The 21,342-nt window shown below is 40.0% G+C and overlaps 1 protein-coding gene across 6 annotated transcripts in view; it reads right to left on the bottom strand.

Annotated features, from left to right (window-relative positions):
• Positions 1-317: 317 nt before the first annotated feature.
• The window catches only part of LOC139750755 (dnaJ homolog subfamily C member 27-like), a 111,943-nt gene continuing 90,918 nt past the window's right edge, over positions 318-21,342 (bottom strand). For all 6 annotated transcript variants that reach the window (XM_071665495.1, XM_071665486.1, XM_071665477.1 and 3 more), the window contains 3 exons: positions 8,203-8,374; positions 5,730-5,887; positions 318-651 (listed from right to left, as the gene is read on the bottom strand). In XM_071665495.1, the coding sequence (XP_071521596.1) occupies positions 507-651; positions 5,730-5,887; positions 8,203-8,374 (475 nt within the window). In that variant the 3' untranslated portion in view covers positions 318-506. The remainder of the gene's footprint in view (positions 652-5,729; positions 5,888-8,202; positions 8,375-21,342) is intronic.

Here is a 21,342-nt window from a genome sequence, read left to right as displayed (position 1 = left end):
TTGGAAGCAAAACAACTCATCTTGTACATATATATATAAATTCCATCTGTACACTCCATAATTTGTTTGAATTATACTCTGTTTTCTTTTAATATTAACCTTTTCACCTCCTTGAGAACAAGGTGCATTCATATGTGCATATTTTCTCTTCACTGTACATCAAATTTCCAATACATTCTTGGGCATTAGCTATGGTGATTAGCACACCACAGATACAAGGTGAAAAAGGAGAGTATGATAGTCAAACTAGTTCCCTTATGAGTCAATTCCTTCCCACTTAAGCAGCTAACATAAAATATGGTGAAAAGAACATGAACTTTAGTTGATAAAATCCATTTTTAATTTTCAATACAATATCTATCTAAACACATCCCTCCCTAAAATAATTTCAGACATTTTGCGAAACATTATCGACATTTCAGTTGGGATAAAAAATATATTATGTATATATATATGACACTGATATTTAAATAATCTTTGAACTATTTTCCTTTTTTCCAGAACTGTTACACTGTGGTTTCTGTCAACATTTTGAGGAGATTGTTTCTTGCCTGTGTAAGAGCCTTAAAGGCCTCTTCTGCTCCAGGTGCTTTACACTTATCAGGATGAACGAGTGCTGCCAAACGACGGTATGATTTGTTCACGTCATCCCTAAGTCAGAAAAACTTGAATCAATATCCACTAAATCTTAAGAATTAACTTATGGAGCTATTCATACAATTATCATGAAACATAATTCATCTATATTGTACAAAACAGTATACTAAGGACCACCATATTTATACAGGTTAAAAGGCCTTTATAATCTTAATTGCTAAAGGAGACTGAGCTTCTGTTAATTGTCAATACAAGTTTCAGAACAGTAAATACCCCTAATGGCCTCTATAGACATTCATGCATGACTGATTATCACTGTGACAGCACAATCATTTCCAACATGTGTGGGTAAGACTGAAGGCATGTGCAAATGATTGAAGAGTATCAAACACTATTAGATATTTGTCATCAATCATGAAGATTGTGCAATAATGCCTGACAGTGTGTGGCAATAATTCCATAATAATTTTTTTATTTATTTATTATACTTTGTCGCTGTCTCCCACATCAGCAAGGTAGCACAAGGAAACAGACGAAAGAATGGCCCAACCCTCCCACATACACATGTATATACATACACATCCACACACGCACATATACATACCTATAAATTTCAACGTATACATATATACTCCTGCATGTTCAGGCCCCAATCGTTCAAAACCTTTTTCACCCCACCTTTCCACCTCCAATTTGGTCTCTCACTTCTCCTCGTTCCCTCCTCCTCTGACACATATATCCTCTTTGTCAATCTTTCATCACTCATTCTCTCAATGCGACCAAACCATTTCAAAACACCCTCTTCTGCTCTCTCAACCACACTCTTTTTAATTACCACACATCTCTCATACCCTTTCATTACTTACTCGATCAAACCACCTCACACCACACATTGTCCTCAAACACCTCATTTCCAACACATTCACCCTCCTCTGCACAACTCTATCTATAGCCTACGCCTCACAGTCATATAACATTGTTGAAACCACTATTCCTTCAAACATACCCATTTTTGCTTTCCAAGATAATGTTCTCACCTTCTACACATTTTTCAATGCTCCCAGAACTTTTGCCCCCTACCCCGCCCTGTGACTCACTTCCATTTCCATGGTTCCATCCGCTGCCAAATCCACTCCCAGATATCTAAAACACTTCACTTCCTCCAGTTTTTCTCCATTCAAACTTTTGCAGTTGAATGTATTAAGAAAGGGGGTGAATGTGCTGTTGACTGGTCAGTTGGTATGGGTAATCAATGTATATTTGGATCATGGTAAGGTGCCTGAAGATTGGCAGAATGCATGTATACTACCACTGTATAAAGCATGGAGATAAAGGAGATTGTTCAAACTACTGGGTATATGTCTGTTGAGAGGGTACTGATTGAAAGACTGAAGGGATGTAGAGAGCATCAGATTAGGGAGGAGCAGTGTGGTTTCAGAAGTGGTAGAGGATGTGTGGATCAGGCATTTGCTTTAAAGAATGTGTGTGAGAAATATCTAGAAAAACAGATGGATCTGTATGTGGCATTTTATGGATCTGGAGAAGGCATATGACATGGCTGACAGAGATGCTTGTGGAAGGTCTTAGGAATGTACAGTGTGGTAAGAAAGCTGCTAGAAGCATTGAGAAGTTTTTATCAAGCGTGTAAGACTCACATCTGAGTAGGAAGAGAGGTGAGCAGATGTTTTCAAAGGAAGGTTGGTCAATGGTGTGGATGAGGGAGGTAACTGTGAGAGTTTTGGACGGGGGCAAGTATGCAGTCCCTGGGTGAGAAGAGGGCCACAGAAGTGAGTCACTTGATGTTTGCTGATGACACAGCACTGGTGGCTGATTAGCGTGAGAAACTACAGAAACTAAGTTTGGAAGAATGTGTGAAAAGGCGAAAGTAGAGAGTGAATGTGATTAAAAGCAAGGTTATTAGATTCAACAAGGTTGAGGGACAAGTTAGTTGGGGTGTATGTTTAAATGGAGAAAAATTGGAGGAAGAGAAGTGTTTTGGATATCTGAGAGTGGACATGGGAGCAAAGGGAACCATGGAAGCAGAAGTGAGTCATAAGGTGGGGGAGGGGGGAAAAAGTTCTGGGAGCACTAAGAATGTGTGGTAAGAGAGAATGTTATCTAGAACAAAAATGGGTTTATTTGAACCATGGGCTTTATAGAGTGAGTTTTGCAGAGTCAGGTAGATGAGTTGGAAATGAAATATTTAAGGACAATTTGTGGTGTGAGGTGGTCTGATTTAATTATGAAAGGATAGGAGAGATGTGTGGAAATAAAAAGTGTGTGGTTGAAAAAGCAGAAGAGGGTGTGCTGAAATGGTTTGGACATATAGAGAATATGAGAGAGAGGAAAGGTTGACAAACATGCTGCCTTAATAATGTAGCATCAGAAATAGATGACTGAGCCTTAGAGGAAAGCCCTCACTTGGCTCCTCAATCTCTTCTTTCTTATAGTGAATGATAATACAGTAGGGGAAAATTTCCAGCCCTTCCCTTCCTACCCCTCACAGCCATCTTTACAGCATGCAGGGAAATACATGGGTAGTATTATTTGAGTAGTATCATGTGAGTAGAAGTTGGTCAGCAGCCAACAACCAAGGAGGATATTACCAGTAAAACCCGCCTGGGTATCAGAAGGGTTTGTGAAGGCTCCGTAGAGAGCCAGCACATTAGTGATTGTTAGACTGCACTCCCATTACTCAGGTAGCTGTCTTTTCTTTCTGCCTCGCCCACACATGTACTACTGGCATTCTGTCCACAAACAAACAATATCTCCCTGTCATACATAACACTTGACAACACTGAACTCAGCTCAATCTTCAGAACTCTAGATTTTCATACTGCGAGCACTATGTGCTAGCCCTGCTTTTTGGCAAAATGGTTAGAACAGTAGATATAAGTAGTAGGTAGGAGTATTTAGGCAGGAGCATTGGGTAAGAACATTTGATAAAAGTAGTAGGCAGAAGCATCAGGTAGTAGTAGTTAGTAGGAGCCATTGCAAACACTGTGCTAGAGTTGCCCTCTAACAGGCCTATAAGACTGAAGGCTAAGAAGAAGCACTGGAGTTCACAAGTCATGGAAACTCCTTTGCCATGACCACCCCCTTGAGGGAGTTCCAGTTGGAACAAGTGTCACAGATATAGATAGACAGAGAGACATATGATATATGTGTTGATGGAGGGAACAAGAAGAACATGGAGACCAAATTGGAGATGGAAGGATGGAGTGAATGAGATTTTGAGTGATGGGAGCCTGAACATGCAGGAGGATGAAAGGCAAGCATGGGATAGATTGAACTTGAATGATGTGGTACAACTGGGTTGAGGTGCTGTCAATGGAATTATCTTGGGCATGTCAAATGTCCAGGGTAAACCATGGAAAGGTCTGTGGGGCCTGGATGTGGATAGGGAGCTGTGGTTTTGGTGCATAACACATAACAGCTCGTGAATGGATGTGATGGGATGTGCCCTTTCTTTGTCTGTTCCTGGCTCTACCCTGCTAATGCGGGAAATGGTGATCAAGTATGAAAAAAATTAATTGATAGGCATGTAAAAGAGGGGTAGCTGGTGGGATGTCTGATCACTATCTTGTGGAGGCGAAGGCAAATATTTGTTGAGGTTTTTAGGAAAGAGAAAACAATACTGGTGAGAAGAGAGTGGTGAGAGTATGTGAGCTTGGAAAGATATAGATTTGATGATATACCAGGAGTGACTGAGTGTAAAATGGCAAAGGATAAAAGTAAATGAAGCTAGGAAAATGGATGAGGAATGGAGGGTATTTAAGGAAGCAGCACTGGCATGTGTAGACATGCATGTGGCATGCAAAAGGTGAGAGGTGGGTGGATTAGAAAGGGTAGCGAGAGGTGGGATGAAGAAGTACAGTTGCTAGTGAAAGAAGAAAAGAGAGGCATTTGGCCACTACATGCAGAGAAGAAGTGCAAGTGACAGGGGGATGTATATGAGAAAATGGCAGGTGGTCAAGAGTCATGGGGGTTGAATAAAAGGCTAAAAGAGAGTTGGGGTGAGTGAGTATCAGTAATTACACTTTAGGGAGAATAAAATGATGGTTTGGAAGGAAGTGAATAATGTGGGAAAAATAAGTGAACAAGAAGGAATATCTGTGAAAGTGGCAAAAAAAGCAATGGCAACAGGTAGTCATGAAGTAAGGAAGAGAACAGGCATGTATTTTGAAGGACTGTTTAATGTGTTTGATGATGGTGTGACAGATGTGGGGTGTTTATGTCAGGGGTGGTATGCAAAGTGTAAGAGTCAAGGAGAATGATTTAGTGAAGAGAGAAGAGGTGGTGAAAGCTTATGTAAGATGAAATGTGGCATGGCAGCTGGTAATGCTGATAAATATATTAAGAAGTGGTGACTGTGATGTCAACTGGTTAGTTAGGATTTTCACTGTATGCATGGATCATGGTGAGGTTCCTGAAGGTTGGCAGAATGCATATATATTGCCACTGTATAAAGGCAAGGGAGATAAACGCGAGTGTTCAAACTATAGAGGTATAAGTTTGACAAGGGTACCTTGTAAGTAGTATGGGAGGGTAATGACTGAGAGGGTGAAGGCATTTGCAGAGCATTGGACTGGGGAACAATGCGATTCAGAAGTGGTAGAGGATGTGTGGTTCAGGTGTTTGCTGTAAAGAATGAGTGTAAGAAATACTTAAGAGAAACAGAGAGATTTGTATGTAGTGTTTATGGATCTATAGAAAGGACATGACAGGGATGCTAGAGATACTTAGTGGAAGGTCTTAAGAATATACAGTGTGGGAGGAAAGCTGCTAGAGGCAGTGAGAAGTTTTTATCAAGGATGTATGGCATATGTGTGAGTAGAAGGAGAGGAGAATGAGTGGTTTCAAGTAAATGTCCGTCTGTGGCAGGCACCATGGGCTTAATGTAGATTACTGCATGGTAATTTTACTGTGGACAAACATCTGCCTATCCTATATATCTCATGGTTGCCGAACAGGGCATCTCATGAATTTCTCCTATGTTTTGGAGTACAATTGGTGTTTTAACCCACTCACAAGTAAGTGCTCTCTTAAATGCTCACAGGGCTCTGTCTATTCATGAGAATTGAGAGGTTAAAAATATCTTACAAGGATGAAAGGCTTACTATTGCTCTTACTTAGAAACTGATCGTCGATTTATTCCCAACTTATCAAAATCATCAATAGCATGGATGAGACGATGGATGGCTTGTAAAATTTCTGGATCAACTGTGCCACATCCTACACCTGGCTGGCGGACCCCATCTTTCATTTGCAAGGCTTGCACAAAAAGCGTCTGTTCAAAAAAATTTTGATTATTTTTCAAATTCAAGTCTATAACTTTTAATCAGGCATTACATACACAAAATATGGCTATCTGTTTTGAATACTGTATATAAGAAACACATTTCATGCCAAAACTAACCAATGATTCATTACACTTTTTCAGTGTTTCATACATTAGTGAGGTACCACCAAAATCAGATAAAAAACTGCCTCATTCACCCTCTGGCTGCCATATATAATGCACCAAAAACAGAGTGCCCCTTTCTCACAACTAGGCCCACAGGCTTTTCCATGACTTCCCCTAACCACTTCATGCCCTGGTTCAACACAATGACAGAAGGTCAACACCTGTATGCCACATTATTCCAATTTGCTCTATCTCATGCATGCCTCACACCCTCCTGCACGTTCAGGCCCTGAACAATCAAAGCATTTTTCACTACATCCTTCCACCCCCATTAGCTTCACCCTCTCCCTTGTTCCCTCCACTTCTAACATGTATACATTCTTAGTCCTCTCCATATGTCTAAACCATTTTATAAACACTCCTCAGTTTTCTCATACATACTCTTGCTACCATGCCTTTCTCTTGCCATATCATTCCCTATTCAATCAACCCTCCTCAAACTATATATTGTCCTCAAACATATCATTTCCACAAAACCACCCTCTTCCATATTCTTTTATTAGGGCCCCATGCCTCACATCCATATGAAATTAGGAGGAATAATATACCATCAAACATACCGATCTCTGCTCTCACAGACCCTAATTCCACACACTCCATAATGCACCAAAGTACCTATGCTCCCTCACCTATCCTAAGGCTCACTTCAGCTGCCAGAGTTCATTTGCTGCCATGTCCACCCCAAAGTATGTAAAACCCTCCAATTCCTCAAGGTTCTTTCCAATCAAATTCTCATACCAACTAACATTCTCTCCACAGCTAAACCTAATAACCTTGGCTTTATTCATATTCACACTCAAATCTATTCTTTCACATCAGCTTCTAACTTGACCTCCCATGCACACTGTGTCATCAGCAAACAGCAAATGATTCATCTCCCAAAAGCCTCCATCCCTGAAAAGACCCTAGACCTGCCCCTCTCTCCAAGATGCATGCATTCGTATCCTTCACCACCTCATGCAAAAGTAGATTAAACAGACATGGTGACATCACACACCCCTGCTACAGATCCATCTCCATATGAAACTACTTATTCTTTTCTCTTGCTACTTGCACACATGTCATATTCTGTTGATAAAAATTTCTCACTAATTCAAGTAACTTTAATCCCACACCATTTATTCATACCACTTTAACAAAGCCTCTCTATCCATCCTATCATATGCTTTCTACAGATCCATATGTATTTCAATTATTTCTATTATACCTGATTGTCATTTCCCACATCAGAGAGGTAGTGCCAGGAAACAAAGAAAGAACTATCCACTCATATACAAACATACATACATACACACATATGAACAAACATATACATACATACAAACATGTACATACATACATACTCATACATACACATATATACACATGTACATATTAATACTTTCTCACCTTCATCCATTCTGGTGCCAAACCACTCCGCAAGAAATAGCATTGCCACCCCCTGAGGCAGTACCAGACAAAAGAAGGCCACATCTGCTCATATTCAGTCTCTAGCTGTAATGTGTAAATGCACCCATACCACAGACCTTTCCATAAGTACTGCATACAAATCCTTCCGCTTCTCTAGATACTTCTTCCAAGCAAACATCTGATCCGCACATCCTCTGCCACCCCTGAAACCATACTGTTGCTCCCTAATATGATGTTCTGTGAATGCCACCACCCTTTCAATAACCATTTTCCCATACAATTTACCAGGTGCATGCAACAAGCTTATAACCTAGAATAATAATCTTAAAAAGAAATATACACAGAAACTCAAAACAATAAAGTAGCAGGCTGAGAGATTCACAAATAAAGAGATCAATATAGGGTACTATAAGCAAACAGTATCATTCTATAATACTAACATGTTATCCGGTATGGATCCATTATCTAGTATGCAACTGTAACAGGTATGAGTCTGACTCCTCAAAGTTTAGGTTGTTATTTTTGCCTCTTGAAATACTCCTTCCTCCTAACAGAAAATCTAACCAAAAGATTAAAACATCATCCATCATAATGAAGTGAAACAAGGTCTTGCAGTTTAGCATTAAGCCACATTACAAGAGATCACTTAACATAAATCCAGAAAAAGTCTAATAGTTCCCTCGGACAGATGACGAACAACATAGATGGGAATGTTCTTAAATACTCACATGAAAAGCTTGTGTTATTCCACTGCCAAGAGCAGCAGAAGTCAAGACATGGGAAAATTTATGTTTTTCTGCCCAACTCCGACCATCAGCTTCTGATACCTGTCGTCCACCTGTCCCACCAGTGTCTGTTCTTGTGCCACAGACAACAACCACTAAATTCCACTCATCAACCCTGATAAAGGGCATAGACAAAACACATCAAACTTTTCAATAATACTAAACTACAGTATCTTCCTTAACAGGTGAATTTTACCAGTATATCATCCATCAGTCTTTATATATGCATTATATATGCATTTAAAAACAAAATCCCAAGGTCCAAAAAGCATAGAGGCCTGTCAATAACTTATTCTTTATCCTATTTACATGGTAACATGGCACAGAGTACCTCTACATATTTCTAAAATATAATGTGTTTCACTTTAACATACACCTCTAAAAAAAATTAATTGAAAATGTTCATGTGTCTTTCCATTACAGTCTGTGAAGGAATCATGTAACTGTTTTATGCAGCTGACTCTTACTCTCCTTAACTAGTTATGTAACTTAAACTTTTTTTTGTTCTACATGTCAGAATCTCAAGAAAATCAAAATAATTCAATTTGCAGCCATTATTACAGAGGGTAACTTTTCACCTGCAGTATAATTACCCATAACAGAATGCATGCATCTCAACAGAAATCTTACATCACCATTTCAATCTCAGATGGACATGAATCTAGCTCATACTCTACAGTCACCTTGAATGGACAATCACTCCTACTGAACAGAGCATCAACCACTCTAGGCATCACATATGACACACAGTATTCATTCCCCACACCAAAGCCATCAACACCAAAGCAACACATACATTAAATGCCCTTAAAACACTAACTAGCACCAAAGTTGGAGAGAACATTAATCCCTTAGCATCTTCTATTAACAACTTATCCACTCCACTCTAAACTATGCTTCACTTGCCCCACAAAACCAGTCTGTACCTTCCTGTCACCTTGAATGAATAACTCCCACGGCAAAATTTTCATCTCTTCAGGGAATCACATATGAAACACACATGACATACATCCTCCATACTACAAATCACAACAAAAAAGGAACAAAATGCCTTTAAAGCACTCATTTGTATTGGATTTGAACAAGAAAATCTATCCCTTAGTAAAGTTTACAAACAAATCCTCCAGTCCACCCTAAACTACCCAACTGGCCTTGTTAAATGCAAATATAGCAGCATATCACACAAAACATGGATTATAAGTATTACATCTTTCAGATCCAGATCCTTTCTATCCAAACCACTCCTTAACTAACCATCAACCTCCAAGCAGAGATATGAAGCTTGCCCATGCTACAAACTTCAACAACCCCTATTCTCTTGAAATACTGTTGAAGACATCGATGGAGAAAGGCAAATTGCAAAGGGAATAGAAAAGGTGAAATGTCACATCTTCTATAAGAAAGGAGACCAGGATTAGGCACTGAACTACACACTAATCTCACTTATAAGTGTAATCTGTAAGGTTCTAGAATTGATAATCAGAATGCAAATGGATAACTCTGCAAATGGATAACTTTCTACAAAGGAGAAATTGCCTAAATAGACAGAGCATGGTTTTGGAAAAGATCATGTGTAACAAGCCTCTTGAATTTCTACAGGAGTGAGCACTCTCTTAGACAAAAGACTGCTTGTATCTGAGACTGCCAGAAAGCATTAGACATTGTATTACATGGAAGGCTGATTGAAAAGCTGGATCACCATGCAGGAATATGGTTTACACAACTTCCATGGTGAAATGAATATCGAAAAGGATAGGGACAAAGGATAAATATCAGAGAAGCTTTCTCAAAATGAGATCGAGGTCACCAGCAGTGCCACAAGGTTCTGTTCAGGGACCATTACTCTTCTAAATCTATGTATGTGGCTTTCCAGAAGGAATGGACTCCTCCCTTAATACATTTGCAAATGATGTAAAGGTCATGAGGGAAGAAAAAAAGCATGGGGATCGCATTACCTAGTAAAGGGACCTTGACAAATTTAACAGTTTGTCTGACACATGGTTGATGAAGTTTAAGCCAAGTATACATATATAGGAGTAATGAAGATGGGTCACAGTGAAAGAGTGCCTTGATATGATTATGATGATTATCATCTAGCTGGGAAAACTGTTGCAGGAACCTGTGTGTGACAGACTTGGGAGTCAATTTTGTCCCTAACCTTTTAACAAAGTCACACTTTAGGAGAACAGCTACGGAGGCTACTTGTCGGCTGGCAAATATCAGAATAGGTTTCAAGTTCATTGGTAAGGAAATATTCAGCACAAGCTGTTCACATCACATATATGGCCATAACTAGAATGTGCTTTCTTAATTTGGTCACTGCACTTAAAGAAGCAAGTGCCTTAGGCTAAAGGTTCTTTACACAAATGAAGATGGCCTGATATTGCAACCCAGACATTGTGGGGATGGTGGAAATGAAATACACAAATAAACTTTAATCTAGTCTGTCCAGAGGTTCACAATAACAAGAAGTGACAGAGAAAACAAAGGAGGGGGATTAGCCCTCCTGATAGCAGATACCTTCATATACTGTGATACAAAATAAGCAGGAAGTGTATGATAATGCTGTACGATACAGAACATATGTATACTGAGAATAATAGTGGAAGAAAGGTGGAGTAAGCTCCAAGACACTGCCTCCTAGAGGATGGTAAATTATTGATAAAGGGGAATTTCAATCACAGGGAAACAGATTGAAAGAAATTAGATTTTCGTGTAGATGCTAAGTCAGGGAAACAAAAATTCCTTGAAACTATACAGATGATCTTCCTGTATTACCATGTCGCAGCGCATATGAGAACTGAGGGGGATGATGTGCCACCTCAGCTTGACCTTATCTTTACACACTGCAGCATGGAAATAGAATGTAAAGCATGGTGCTCCTATTGGAATGAGTGATCATGCCATAATTGATTTTGAATGTGTGCTAGTGAAGGAGGCAACAGGGGGTTAAGATTGGGCACAAGAACCAAAGAAGTACAGTAATGGCAACTTTGTGAACTGATCAAATTCTTTAAGAGCAATGACTGGGAGTTTTGTACATTAAAACTCACAATCCAACAACCTGTCTCTTTTCAACTAAACTTGATAACCTCCTTTTCATTCACAAAAACTCAGTTTTCTCCTTTCATACACTGCAAAACTAATAAACCTGCTAAAGGGCATATACAAATCCATCCGTTTCTCCAAGTACTTCTCTTACATATTCTTTGAAGTAATCATGTAATTCACACATTCTCTACCACCTCTGAAACCAAACCGCTTCTCCCCATTCTGATGCTCTGTACATGCCTTCATCCTATCAATCAATACCTTCCCATATAACTTACCAGGTACACTAAACAAACTTATACCATTTTGCCTTTTAACAAAAAGGTATGAGCAGTAAAGAGACATAGTAGATAAGAACATTTAGGCAGGAGCATTAGGTACAAACATTAGGTAAAAGCAGCAGGTAAGAGTATTAGCTAGAAGCAGTCATAAGTAACATTAAGTACGAGCCTCTGCAAACACTGCGCTAGACGTGTCCTTTGCCAGTGGCCTGTAAGGATGAGGCACTAAAGACTAAGTAGCGGCTCCAGAGTTCTTCAGTTATGGAGACTCTGTTGTCATGGCCATTCCTCTGAGGAAGTTCCATTTGGAACAGACGTCACATACAAATATATAAGAGAAGCATCTAGGGTAAACCATGGAAAGTTTTGTGGGGCCTGGCTGTGGAAAAGGAGCTGTGGTTTCGGTGCATTACACATGACAGCTAGAGACTGAGTGTGAACGAATGTGGCCTTTGCTGTCTTTTCCTAGCGCTACCTTGCACACATGTGTGGAGAGGGGGGTGCCATTTTCATGTGTGGCGGGGTGGTGACAGGAATGGATGAAGGCAGCAAATATGGATATGTACATGTGCATGTCTGTGTATGTATATGTATGTATACGTTGCAATGTATACGTATGTATATATGCTTGTGTGGGCATTTATGTATATACATGTGTATGTGGGTGGGTTGGGCCATTCCTTGTCTGTTTCCTTGCCCTACCTTGCTAACACAGGAGACAGCAACTAAGTATAATGAATAATAAAAAAATCATTATCTATTTATTATACTTTGTCGCTGTCTCCCGGGGTTGACATGCTGTCAATGGATTGACCAGGGTATGTGAAGTATCTGGGATAAACCACAGAAAGTTTTGTGGGGCCTAGATGTGGAAAGGGTGGTTTTGGTGCATTATACACGACAGCTAGAGACCGAGTGTGAACGAATGTGGCCTTTCTTGTCTTTTCCTAGCACTACCTCGCACGCACGCAGGGGGAGGGAGGTGTCATTTTATGTGTGGCGGGGTGGCAACGGGAATGAATAAAGGCAGGAAGTATGAATTATGTACATGTGTATATACGTATATGTCTGTGTATGTATATATATGTATACGATGAAATGTATAGATATATAAATGTCCATGTGTGGACGTGTATGTATATACATGTGTATGTGGGTAGGTTGGGCCATTCTTTCGTCTGTTTCCCTGCGCTACCTAGCTAATGCGAGAGACAGCGACAAAGTATAATAAACAATAAATAAATATATATCCATTTATTCTATCATACTTAGTCACTGTCTCCCATGTTAGGGAGGTAGCACAAGGAAACAAACAAAAGAATGGCCCAACCCACCCACATACACATATATATACCTAAACGCCCACACATGCACATATACATACATTATTATCATACTTTATCTCTATTTCCCGCATAAGCAAGGTAGCGGCAGGAAACAGATGAAGAATGGCCCATCCACTCATACACACATACATATGCATATACATAAAAATGCCCATACATGCACATATACACACATATACATGTGTGTATATAACTAAAGTTTACATACACTTACACAGACATATACATATATACACATATACATATTCATACTTGCTTGCCCTCATCCATTCCCGGCACTACCCCGCCCAACAGGAAACAGCATCGCTACCCCCTGCTTCAGCAAGGTAGCACCAGGAAAACAAACAAAGGCCATATTTGTACACACTCAGTCTCTAGTTGTCATGTGTAAATCACCAAAACCACAGCTCCCTATCCACATCCTGGCCCCACAGACCTTTCCATGGTTTACACTAAACGTTTCATATGGCCTGGTTCAGTCCATTAAAAGCACATCGACCCTGGTATACCACATTGTTCCAATTCATTCTATCCCTTTCATGCATCTCATCCTCCTGTATTTTCAGGCCCCAATTGCTCAGAATCTTTTTTTTTAATTCATTCTATTATACTTGATCGCCATTTCCCACGTCAGTGAGGTAGCACCAGGAAACAGATGAAGAATGGCCAATCCACTCATATACAGACATATATACATGAACAAACACACACGCACATATATATGTATACATATAATATCTATATTTATCTATACTTAAGCGCCATCTCACATGACAGCGAGGTACTGCAAGGAAACAGACGAGGAATGGCCCAACCCACCCACATACACATGTATATACATAAACACCCATACATGTGCATATACATACATATACATTTCACCATATACATACATATACATACATACATACACATGTACATATTCATACTTGCTGTCTTCATCCATTCCCGGTGCCACTCCACCACACATGAAATAGCACCCCCACCCCCCTCCCTCCAGTGAGGTAGCGCCAGCAAAAGACAAAAGAGGCCACACTCGTTCACACTCAGTCTCTAGCTGTCATGTGTAATGCACTGAAACCACAGCTCCCTTTCCACATCCAGGCCCCAGAGACCTTTCCATGGTTTACCCCAGACGCTTCACATGCCCTGCTTCAATCTACTGACAACAAGTCAGTATATCGGTATACGACATCATTCCAATTCACTCTATTCCTTGCACGTCTTTCACCCTCCTGTAAGTTCAGGCCCTGATTGCTCAAAATCTTTTTCACTCAATCCTTCCACCTCCATTTTCATCTTCCACTTCTCCTTGCTCCCTCCACCTCTGACACATATATCCTCTTTGTCAATCTTTTCTCACTCATTCTCTACATGCGTCCAAACTATTTCAACATACCCTCTTCTGCTCTCTCAACGACACTCTTTTTATCACTACACATCTCTCTTACCCTTTCATTACTTACTCAATCAAACCACCTCACACCACATATTGTCCTCAAACATTTCATCCACCCTCCTCCGCATTCTATCTATCACCTATGCCTCACAAATACATAACATTGTTGGAACCATTATTCCTTCAAGCATACCCATTTTTGCTCTAAGAGATAATGATCTAGCCTTCCACACATTATTCAACACTCCCGAAACCTTCGCCCCCTCCCTCACCCTCTAACTCATTTCCACTTCTATGGTTCCATCAGCAGCTAAGTCCACTCCCAGATATCTAAAACACTTCACTTCCAGTTTTTCTCCAATCAAACTTACCTCCCAATTACCTTGTCCCTCAACCCTAATGAACCCAATAACCTTGCTCTTATTCACATTTACTCTCAACTTTCTTCTTTCACACACTTTATCAGTCACCAACTTCTGCAGTTTCTCACCCGAATCAGCCACCAGTGCTGTATCATCAGCGAACATCAACCGACTCACTTCCCAAGCCCTCTCATCCACAACAGACTGCATACTTGCCCCTCTCTCCAAAACTCTTGCATTCACTTCCCTAACCATCCCATCCATAACCAATCAAACAATCATGGAGACATCACGCACCCCTGGCGCAAACCAACATTAACTTAGAACCAATCACTTTCCTCTCTTGCTACTCGTGCACATGCCTTATATCCTTGGTAGAAAATTTTCATAGCTTCTAGAAACTTACCTCCCACACCATATACTCTTAAAACCTTCCACAAAGCATCTCTATCAACCCTATCATATGCCTTCTCCAGTTCTATAAATGCTACATACATATCCATCTGTTTTTCAAAGTACTTCTCGCATACATTCTTCAAAGCAAACACCTGATCCACACATCCCCTACCACTTCTGAAACCACGCTGCTCTTCTGCAATCTGAAGCTCTATACATGCCTTTTCCCTCTCAATCAATACCTTCCTATATAATTTCCCAGGAATACTCAACAAACTTATACCTCTGTAATTTGAACACTCACCTTTATCCTCTTTGCCTTTGTACAATGTCACTATGCATGCAGTCTGGCAATCCTTAAGCACTTCACCATGATCCATACATACAATGAATATCCTTACCAACCAATTAACAACACAGTCACCCCCTTTTTTTAATAAACTCCACTGCAATACCATCCAAACCTGCCGCCTTGCCGGCTTTCATCTCCCACAAAGCTTTCACAATTTATTCTCTGCTTACCAAATCATTTTCCCTGACCCTCTCACTTTGCACACCACCCCAACCAAATCACCCTATATCTGCCACTCTATCATCAAACACATTCAACAAACCTTCAAAATACTCACTAATCTCCTTCTCACTTCATCACTACTTGCTATTACCTCTCCATTTGCATGCAGTCTGCCAATCCTTAGGCACTTCACCATGATCCATACATACAATGAATATCCTTACCAACCAATTAACAACACAGTCACCCCCTTTTTTAATAAACTCCACTGAAATACCATCCAAACCTGCCGCCTTGCCGGCTTTCATCTCCCGCAAAGCTTTCACAACCTATTCTCTGCTTACCAAATCATTCTCCCTGACCCTCTCACTTTGCACACCACCCCAACCAAATCACCCTATATCTGCCACTCTATCATCAAACACATTCAACAAACCTTCAAAATACTCACTAATCTCCTTCTCACTTCATCACTACTTGCTATTACCTCTCCATTTGTCCCCTTCACCGATGTTCCCATTGTTCTCTTGTCTTATGCATGTTATTTACCTCCTTTCAAAACATCTTTTTCTTCTCCCTAAAATCTAATCATACTCTCTCACCCAAATGCTCAATTGCCCTCTTTTTAGCCTCTTGCACCTTTCTCTTGATGTCCTGCTGCTTTCTTTTATACATCTCCCAGTCATTTCTGCTACTTCCTGCAAAAATCATCCAAACTCCTCTCTCTTCTCTTTCACTAACAATCTTACTTCTTCATCCCACCACTCACCTCCTACCTTTCTCATGCCACATGCATCTTTTGTGCAAGCTATCACTGCTTCCCTGTATACATCCCATTCCTCCCCCACTCCCCTCACGTCATTTGCTCTCACATTTTGCCATTATACACTCAATCTCTCCTGGAACTTCCTCACACAAATCTTCTTTCCAAGCTCACTTACTCTCACCACTCTATTCTCCCCAACATTCTCTCTTCTTTTCTGAAGAACTCTACAAATCTTCACCTTCGACTCCACAAGATACTGATCAGACATCCTTCCAGCTGCCCCTCTCAGAATATTCACATCCAAAAATCTCTATTACATGCCTATCAATTAACACATAATCCAATTATGCCCTTTGACCATCTCACCTACTCACATATGTATACTTATGTATATCTCTCTTTTTAAACCAGGTATTCCCAATGACCAGTGCTTTTTCAGCACAAAAATCCACAAGCTCTTAACCATTTCCAACACTGAACACCCCATGTACACCAATTATACCCTCAACTGCCACATTACTCGCCTTTGCATTCAAATCACCCATCACTATTATCTGGTCTTGAGCATCAAAGCTGCTAACACACTCACTCAGCTGCTCCCCAAAACACTTGCCGCTCATGATGTTTCTTCTCATGACCAAGTGCATAGGCATCAATGATCACTCATCTCTCTCCATCCACTTTCAGTTTAACCCACATCAATCTAGAATTTATTTTCTTACACTATCACATACTCCCACAACTCCTGCTTTAGGAGAAGTGCTACTCCTTCCTTTGCTCTTGTCCTCTCACCAATCCCTGACTTTACTCCCAAGACATTTCCAAACCATTCTTCCCCTTTACCCTTGAGCTTTGTTTCACTCAGAGCCAAAACATCCAGGTTCCTCTCCTTAAACATACTACCTATCTCTCATTTCTTCTCGGTTACATACACACACATTCAGACACCCCAATCTGAGCCTTCATGGAGGATGAGCACTCCCCCTTGACTCCTTCTTCTGCTTCCCCTTTTAGAAATCCAAATACCAGGAGGGGGGTTTCTAGCTCCCCCTTTAGTGGAAGTGGACAGGGAGCTGTGGTTTCGATGCATTACACATGACAGCTTGAGAAAACATGAAAAATATCAACAATCACATACTGAATGTTTTGAATTGAAGGGGTGTGCACAACCAAAGTTGACAAAATTGGGAAACACATGAAGGTTATTTTAAATTTGAATTTTGGAGACCTTTAAAATTTGGATGTTTTACCTGTACCAACTATCTTTGCCTTCATAAACAGTGAATGATTCTCTTTCAACATATTCCTTAATGTGCTCAGGACCTTTGCTCACTTCACCTTTTATGGTTCCACTTGCTGATATGTCCACTCCCAGGTATCTGAAATATTCCACTTCCTCCAAGTTTTCTCTAATCAAACTTACACTTCATATATCCTGTCTCTCCATTGCTAAACCTGATAACCTTGCTTTCATTCACATTTACTCTGAACTTTCTTTTACACATTCTCCTATTCAGATATCAGCTTCTGTAGTTTCTTTTTGAAATATGCCACCAGCACCTTGCTATCAGGAAACAGCAACTGACTCACCTCCAAGGTCACCCTGCCCTTAACAGACAGCAGACCTGACCCTCACCAAAACCACTGTATTCACCACACTCACCACTACATCCATAAATCCATAAACAGATCAAACAGCCATGGCGACATCACAACTCCTGTCACAGAACATCTTCAATTGGAACCACTTACTCTCCTCTCTTCCTAATCATACACATGCCCTTATATTTTTTCTTGGTTAAAACTCTTAGTTTCATCTAATAGTTTTCCTAAACACCATACATTAATAGCCACTTCCACAAAGCATATCTATCAACCCTATCATTGCTTTATCCAGATCATGTTCTCCATGCATTTCTTACAAACATTCTTCACAGCAAACAACTGATCCACACATCACACTGTTCCCCTCTAATCCAATGATCTGTGCATTTCTCTGGCTTTTCAATCACCACTCTCCCATACAACTTAACAGGTACATGCAACACACTTTTACTTCTGTAATAAAAAAATTCATTATTCTACCCTTTGCATATACACAACAACACTAAACAGGCATTCAGAAGATCCTAACCAATCAACAACACAATCCCTTTCTACAGTAATTCGCCTGCAATCCCATCCAGTCCCTCTGCTGTGCCACACTTAATCTTATGTCAAGTTTTCACCATCTCTTCTCTTCTTCACCAAACCACTTGCCATAATTCTCTCATATTGCATACCTTCACATTCAAAACACCTGCCATCTGCCATGCCTATCATCAAACACATGCAACTTCAACAGACCTTCAAAATACTCGCTCCATATCCTCTTCACCTCATCTTTGCTTGTTAGCACTCCCCTGTTACCCCCCCTCCCCCCACCACCACCAATACTCCCAACTGTTCTCTTATTTGTCTCATGCTATTTACCTCCTTCCAAAAATTTTCCTATTCTCCCTGAACTAAGCTGATACTTGTTCACCTTACTCTCCTTTGCCTTCATTTTCAAACCAATGCACCTACCTCTTAACCTCCTGCCATTTTCTCTAGTACATCTCCCAATCCCTTACATTCCTTTCTTGCAAATAGCACCTATACATCTCTTTTCTCTTTCAATAACAACTTAATTCCTCATCCCACCACTCACTACCCTTACTTAGATACCCACCTCCTGCATGCCACACACTTCTCTTGCACATAAACACACTACTTCTCTTACTACCTCCCATTCTTCACCCACTTGCCTAGATTTACTTAATTTTGCCTTTTGTCATTCTACACTTAGTTTCTCCTGGTACCTCTTCACATATGCCTCTTTTCAAGGTAACTCATTTTCACCATCCTCTTCCTATCTATATCATTTGCTCTTTTCTGAAAGGCATCCAACCAACTACACCTCTCAGCACATTCACAATTAGATGTTATATAGGCGTTATCTATTCGTACTCCTATATGTTTATAGTGAACTCTGTCATTTTCATTCACTAAGCTGATAAACATTTTTCATAAGCTTTCATTTTGGTACTGTCTCAATGTATAGGAGCACTCATCCTGCCTATATAAAAAGTGGAAGAAAACTGCATTAGTAGTACTGTAAATTATCAAAAATGATATCTCATTACAAACCTTAACACTGGTATGAAGACTGCTCACTCATCACGTTCCTTCCAGCACCAAGCTGCTTGTTAAGGAGGACAGTACTTCAGTCACACAATTCTAATGAAAATTGTATATCACACCTTTTTTTTAACAACAGTAAACATGCAGGGCAGAGAGTGAAAACTTAAGATTTTTTTTGTTCAACCATGGTCCAAAGGATAATTCAGGGAGCTAAGCTTAACCACATAAGTAGAAAATGGCTGGATTTCAGTTCTCCAAATGAAAAGAAAGTTGAAAACTATGAGTTTTTTCATTGTGGGAAAGAATAAAATTTAAGGTGAGAGACTTTTCTAAGCCTAAACAGGGTAGGCTACTGCTGCAATTTAAACACTTTGTCCAAACATCATTTCAAATTGTAAATCACAATCATAATGTAAACAAAACAAAAAAGTTCTAAAGGGATTCTGAAACATATTGCAAATGACTCATCACTGGCAGTTTGGTATTCACTGACAATATACCTAATGATCCTCCATATTGCTCAAGTCTACCACAAGATGATACCAACTTCCTTCCACTTCTATCTACTGCTTGAACCATTTTGCCAAAAGGTAGGGCTAGCACATAGCCTCACCACAGGAAAAATCTAGAGGTAAGGAGAATAAGTTAAGTGAGTTAGTCCTGTCAAGTGTTATGTGTGACAAGGAGAGACTGTATATTTGTGGACAGAATACCAGCAGTCCAAGTGTGGGTGAGGCAGAGAGAAAAGACACCTACCTGGGTCATAAGAGTGTAACTTGACAATCACTGAAGTGCTGGCTCCCTACACAGTCATCAACAACCCTCCCAGTACCCAGGTAGGTAGTACCATTTATATATCTCCCTTGTCTGTGGCTGTCTACCATCTACCAACACCAGTTTCTATGTCAACTTTTAATGGTAACTTATGGGCCACACTCATCAAGAAGGCTGGTTTGTACTTCAGTGCCTCTTTCCAGTCTTCTTATATATAGATGAGTAAGACATTTGCTCTTTTCCACTCCACTGGTACTTTGCCTTTTTCCACTATTATCTTGAACAGTATTTCAAAAGGTTTGTCTCAAGTATTTGCACACATCTTCATAACTAAAGGTGAAATTTCATCCAGACTATAAGCTTTGTTCAGGTCGAGACCTTTTAATATGCTGTGCATGATTTTTCAAGATATCTCAATTTTTCTAAACCTTCCTCCCCATCCCATGTCTATAGTGATACAGTTATTGCATCTTCCACTATAAAAACACTTCTGAATTTGTTAGTCAGTTCTTCACATCATCCTCAACTACTTTTCCCTCCAATTTCCTTAATCTGATTATCTGTCAATCTACTTCTGGTGAATTTAAGGAAGAGTTTTAGATTTCATCTGCCTTATCCACAATACTCTTTTCAAAACTTCTCTGTTCCTCCTTTCTCATTCTACTATGCTCACTTCTAGCTCTATTATACCTTGAATAAATATGTGTACAAAGGGAATACCTTGCAAAGTAGGGGCTCAAAACAAGAGACATCTATTGGGGGGTTAGCACATCTATATGGCAGAACTGGAATTGAAAAGGTCACTAAAGCTCAACAGCACTTGGTGGGCCAATCCACTATTTTATATCCATCCCTATCTCATGCTTCCACAAACCAAGGTGAACCGAGACAATCTCAAATGGCACTGAGAAAACTCTAAAAGGCAAAGTAACCACAAGCAATCGCAACTTGGAAGAAAAAGCAAATCTTTTCAAACCTGTTTTTTAAGGAAAAGCTTTTGGCTTAGCAAGTACTACTTTAGTAATTTTCAAC

This window comes from Panulirus ornatus, chromosome 1 (genome assembly GCF_036320965.1).
Source record: "Panulirus ornatus isolate Po-2019 chromosome 1, ASM3632096v1, whole genome shotgun sequence".
Lineage (NCBI taxonomy): Eukaryota > Metazoa > Arthropoda > Malacostraca > Decapoda > Palinuridae > Panulirus > Panulirus ornatus.
Note: the sequence above shows the minus strand (reverse complement) of the source record. Positions and strands in the feature narration are given on the sequence as shown.